The sequence below is a fragment of the Formica exsecta genome, unplaced genomic scaffold (genome assembly GCF_003651465.1).
Source record: "Formica exsecta isolate Colony F162 unplaced genomic scaffold, ASM365146v1 scaffold122, whole genome shotgun sequence".
Taxonomy (NCBI): domain Eukaryota; kingdom Metazoa; phylum Arthropoda; class Insecta; order Hymenoptera; family Formicidae; genus Formica; species Formica exsecta.
Genome location: NW_021848556.1, coordinates 1,232,956 through 1,238,522, shown reverse-complemented (window position 1 = coordinate 1,238,522; position 5,567 = coordinate 1,232,956). Strand labels below are relative to the sequence as shown.

The 5,567-nt window shown below is 37.4% G+C and overlaps 1 protein-coding gene across 2 annotated transcripts; it reads left to right on the top strand.

The window, feature by feature from the left end:
• The first annotated feature begins 534 nt into the window (after positions 1–534).
• Positions 535–2,080, top strand: LOC115245564 (cuticle protein 2-like). Of its 2 annotated transcripts, none has more exons than XM_029823940.1 (3): positions 535–656; positions 1,015–1,262; positions 1,528–2,080. In XM_029823940.1, the coding sequence occupies exons 1-3, from the start codon at positions 642–644 to the stop codon at positions 1,736–1,738; spliced, it is 474 nt and encodes a 157-aa protein (XP_029679800.1). In that variant the 5' UTR covers positions 535–641; the 3' UTR covers positions 1,739–2,080. The 2 variants fall into 2 exon arrangements, with proteins under 2 accessions (XP_029679800.1, XP_029679801.1); XM_029823941.1 differs by having other exon boundaries at positions 539–656; positions 1,003–1,262.
• The last annotated feature ends 3,487 nt before the right edge of the window (positions 2,081–5,567 follow it).

The following is a 5,567-nucleotide window of genomic DNA, read 5'->3' as shown; positions in this document are numbered from 1 at the left end:
ATATAAATATATAATAATAAGAATATTTATATCATTATGTTGCATATAATTATATGATATGTAAAAATTGTTCCTCTATTACATATATTTATAAAACTTTTTTATACAAAATGTATAAAAGGCATACACACAATTGTTTCCCTGCGCGATGCATCAAATTTTCCGGTACAGTAAATTTCTAACTGTCATCTGTGAGAAAACAAAGCACTCTTGCATCATGTTGGAAAGATTCTTATTAAACCTCGTTGCTCCTTGGCCCCGTAATCATTTTGGCAAGAGCCCAAGTCGCCGATGATTGCAACTTGCATCCGCGGATAACTTATGGCGTGCATAGAGCCCGCATAGCTCGCACTTTTATGTGCGACTCGAGGTTGCGGGACAAACATATACATATATCGAGCGTCATTGTTAACGCACGTTAAATGTTACAGGGCAGGGCACGTGTCATACTTAAGGAGAGCATTTCTCTGGGTGTGGTTGTACCCCGCGCAGAGGTAGAGGGGCATCGTACCCCCTATAAATTGCACCATGCACGTTGATGGCAGTTATAATGCGGATCTAAACGCACATGTCGATAGTTCGAGTAGTGCCGAGGATCTAGGCAATATTTTTTTGGTGCATACGCAGCAGGACTCGCCGCAATGATCGGATATCTCGTGAGTATCTTTGAAATCTCGAAAGAGGTGCGATAGCATATTTTTGGAGATTACTTTAATATACCGAAACATTTTTTATCGATTTCTTGTATTTGTTATCCTGATATCGATATTAAATGGCTGCAAAATTAATCTTATCAACATTGATATTCATCGTTTAATGAATATGTTCATCAATCGTTTGTTTTATTTAATATTATTAATAATTTTATAATTTATTATTAATTAATATTTATTAATATTTATTAATATATTAATTATTTTTAATATTCTTATATTGTGGGAAATTTATTATATATAATTAAAAATGAATATTTTTTTAATACAAAATAATGAGGATTAAAAGTTTATATTGTAGATTCTCTTCTTCGCAATGTCGAGCGTTATTCTAGCGGCTCCACAGTGGTATGGGCCTCACGCTTCTCCAGCACCACTGGGTCCAGATGGTCGCGTGGTGGATACGCCGGAAGTCGCGCAATTAAAAGTTGCTCATTTAAATGCCGTAGCGGAAGCTAACGCACGTGCGCCGAAGGGACCAGGACCGGCTGGTGCTTACGCCGGACCTAATGGGCCCTATGCTCCCGGAAATTATATTCCGCATTACAGGTTCGTTTCGGACAGACATTTCGATCTAGCTCTGATTGTGAGTTGATTTTTTTGAAATCGTCTTCGTGGATTTTTGTATTTAAATTCAATCAAATTACACAGAGCTTTATCTTCTAACTTAGCGTCAATTATTCTTCAACATGTTATCCTCTGTCATTATTTTCTATTTCATTCTTTATCTAATAAGAGAATTAATTCAGTTAGTTTATTTGTTTCCAAATTGTCTGAATTTAGTTTTATATTACAATTTCCTTTTATTATGCAGCGGACCACCGGCCCCATTGGGTCCAGATGGTCGCGTAGTTGACACACCCGAGGTCCAGCAAGCCAAGGCCGTACATTTCTCTCTTTACAATGCGGAAGCGCAACGCGTGCCGGCCGGTCCAGCTCCAGTCGCCGCCGGCGCCTACGATCCGTCCTGGAACAACGGAGGCTATAATCCCGCTTGGGACAGTCCGGCTAGCAGTTATTATTAATTCGCAAGCAGAAATCGGATCTCAAAACGACCCATGACACGCACTCCCGCTCGTTCGATGGACGTTGATGTGGACAGCGAAATCGATCGATCGATCGATCGATCGATCGATCGATCGATCGATCACGCTGGATCACTCAAGATCCTCGGTCTCCTCTCTTAGCTACCTCAGAGAATTGGAAAAAGACTAAGATATCATTATCTACCTCCCGAACGGCGCTGATGTATATCCCTATCTGTATTTTCAGCACCGCTTTTCATACACTTCCCATTTATCACGCGCGAGTACTTGTATCCGGTACGTATATATATACGATGGAAAGAAATACATGTATATGAGATCGAGCGGCGTAGAAATGACTACTTCCTGCTTTTGTCAATCCTTTGATCCGTTTGATTTTAATGAGAGGGATATTATTTAATTTTCAATTTTTATATAAACTTGAAAGCTCTCAAAAATAACACATTTTCAAAAACTCATTGTATAAATTTATATAAAAACTTTCACGTTGTGAATGTATTAATCCCAGCTCTTTATTACAAGTTTTGTTATTCTCGTTTACAGTCAATTTAATATTGTCGTACCGTTATTTATATCTGCTTCCGCGAGAGCATGCGATATGAGAGATCGTTATCTGCTGAAGTCCGTTGTTGCACATTGACTTCGTCAGGCACGATTAATCGCGTCCTTGCTAATGGTTCGAGCTATGCTGGGATAACTACACAGGACAACTGCCTCACATTATCTCGCATTGTCAGTCGTAGATGAAATCGGTTTCTCCTCTCGTTGTCTCTTAATATATGTATTTTCATCAATCATTCAAAAATATTATTATTAATTTTTTATAGAATTTGTCATTAAGCATTTAGTTTTACTTTCTTATCGCGAATCAAAATCAGCTGACTAGAATTTCACTTTTTATCTCTATTCTTTCCAGTTACCTCAAACGCTTGTTATATATTATCTTTTGTATTAATTAACAGATTAATTATATAGTAATTAATTGTAGAGAGTATTGATAAATTTAATGAGAGTCACTCTTGGTGTGTCGACGACCCAACCGACACGCTTGGGTTCAACGTTGATAGTCTCCGATAAATGATCGGCGACAAGTAGAGCTGGTTACTGTGTTAAGTTTGTGCGCCGTGAGATACTTGGCCTTGCCTATGGCAATCTTGAAAATTGATTAGTTCAGTGTGCACCTAGTCAGAGGCTACTAGTTCAGATATTATCTTTGCGTGGGTGTTTTGTTTCCGCTACACGATTCGTATAACATTTTCTGTCTTTTATTTTTTGTTGAAAACTCAACACATATTGATTCGAAAAATGAAAAACTTTTAATTCTAATATCTTTTTTGTTTCTAGAAATTCTTTAACTGACTTGATAATGTCGGAACACATTATACTTTTGACTTATTTTCTCAGATTGAGATTTTCTGACGTCATTAAATACATATCTCATTTAGAATCTCTCATTTCTAGCGTATCAACGACATGTTCATCTCGTCATCGACCTTTGATTTGCATTATAAATGTACTCGTCATTGTTTTCGATAGGATTTCCGTTGTCGTATCTGATTCCGTTATGGATGACATTCGGTTTGAGCCCTCGCAAGCCTGGCCGTGACAGCTGCATATGCAATCAAATGTGCAGCCCTAGCGATCTCGCATTTATGACCATACCATCGCTGGCATATAATCTCTCAATTATAAAATAAATTACAAATTATATATTATATTAAAAATTATATAAAAAACCCTTCCAATGGGTATACCTTGACGTTGGCGGAAAGGCTTAGTACCTGGAAGGTTTAGCCTGAAGAGGAAGCTAAGTACCCAAATACTTAAACAGTCACGTTTTAATATATCGCGAATAATTAATCGCGTTTTCGCGTGATATTTCGATTTTGCTTCGATAAGCAGTTCGGTTTAATTTGGTAAAAATTCGATTGATTATCTGATACGGGCCGAGTGGGATCGTCTTTATTTAGTTTTGTGTGATAAACATTTTTTTCCAAAAACAAATATATATTCAATAATTATTTAAATCTTTGATAAAACCTTTTCCAAAAATATATACGTTTCTTTAAATGATAGAATATTTTGTTGCTGTGAACATCGTGTCTATCATATTTAATAATTTGCTTATTTTTTGCTTAGTTATTATTTTTCTAGCGTATTCAATTGGGATGCATTAGTATCTTGTTGATTCGCCTCGGTGTTTTTTACACAACCACCTTTCTCACCGCAACGCACCAATGCAACGTGCATTGAGCCCAACTTTTCTGCGGTTGTAAAACACGCCCGATTCACGGACGACCAGCCAAGATTACGGATTATTCGACGATCCCTTCAAGGTAGCCTTCTTACTATCCGCTCATCATCTTCGTGGCTTCGGAAGTTGCTATCTCATTGTTCGAAAAGTGAATCTTGGCAAACACAAATAAAATTTAAATTTTCAAGGCCCGAAGACTAATCTTGTTTAAAAATATTTACCATTCTCTTTAAAATTATAGTGTATTAATTTAAATTATTAATTATTCTGTAATTTCTCTTGGCGATAAAACGACATTAAATTAGATTAATGTCGCTTTGAGGGTCGACGAGGCGAGTCATTACGAGGAAGATTATGTGATCTTGCTCTCATTATAATGCGAATCGTCGCCGATCCGAACTCATAAGGTGAGATAAAAGAGCTCGGTCAATTGTTCGCACCGACCGATCGTTGCGCAAATCCTCTAGTAAAACGAGGGTCTCATAATACATAATCTCCCGGTAATACGTAACGAGTTAAACCACGGCTCCGATATTCTGCGCAGAATCCGCCGATCCTAGCTCAATGAAATTTTTAATTCCTTTCAAGTAGGTGTATTATATCGTTCAAATCTCGAACCTTTATATCGAGGCCAATTTGTAGTCTCGTGTAATCGTTGGCGGAAATGTGGGTGATGAAGTTGCATTCGTGAATAAAAGGGATTTTTTCGCATGGAAATTTCGATGAGAGATTATTTTTCCCATGTGTGTAAAGTATCGTTAAAACTCGGATGATGTTTTAGCTTAGCGTGAGTTCGCGAGTAAATTCTATTTTAAATTCTCTAATTCTCTAGAACTCGCGTCAATCCGCTTTTTCGTTTCATCTCTCTTGCATTCATGGATATTCCACATCATAGACGAGTTACGATTCCTGACCTTTCCATGGCGCGGTATGCCGAATCACGATGCTCGAGTCCGTTCTCGAGGAACGAAGCTATTATTCCCCGCTCTCTCATTCGTTTCTTCTCACGTCTTTCGTACACCGGTGACCTATGTGGCAACATCCACAACTGTAACGTTAGATGATGATGTTTCCATAAGATTTACATGATATTTCTCGGTTCCCAGATTTAAATTGTGATTAGTGTCGTAAATATTACGTCTTTCCTGGGAAATACAAAAATGCATCTCACAATGCATTCTTTCATAAATACAGATATCATATATTTATCATTACAAGTTTTTATATAAAAAATATATTTTATTATAGAAGAATATTTTATCGCGTCGTATCTCTCTCGTATAACGTGAATCCCAACATTTTTTAAATCAATATTTATATATAAACTGCGTAAATTTGATACGATAAATCGATTAGCCGATTATAAATCGATTGTATTGCATTGAACATTGCACTTCTTTCTTTCTCGACGACCGACTTTTCGCTTGCATAAAATTGTGTGCACGCAGTCGTACGGGACGATTGTTACGATATTGTCCCGCGGCGGTGCACAAAACGTAAAGCTTTCCTAATCGGTATCCCACGATGATCCGGTCGCTCCCTTCTTGCTCTTCC

What these genes read in the sequence shown, in the direction of transcription:
- LOC115245564 (XM_029823940.1), top strand. An exon ending in AATTATATTCCGCATTACAG is followed by an intron (nt 1,263 to 1,527) that starts GTTCGTTTCGGA and finishes TTTATTATGCAG; the next exon opens with CGGACCACCGGCCCCATTGG.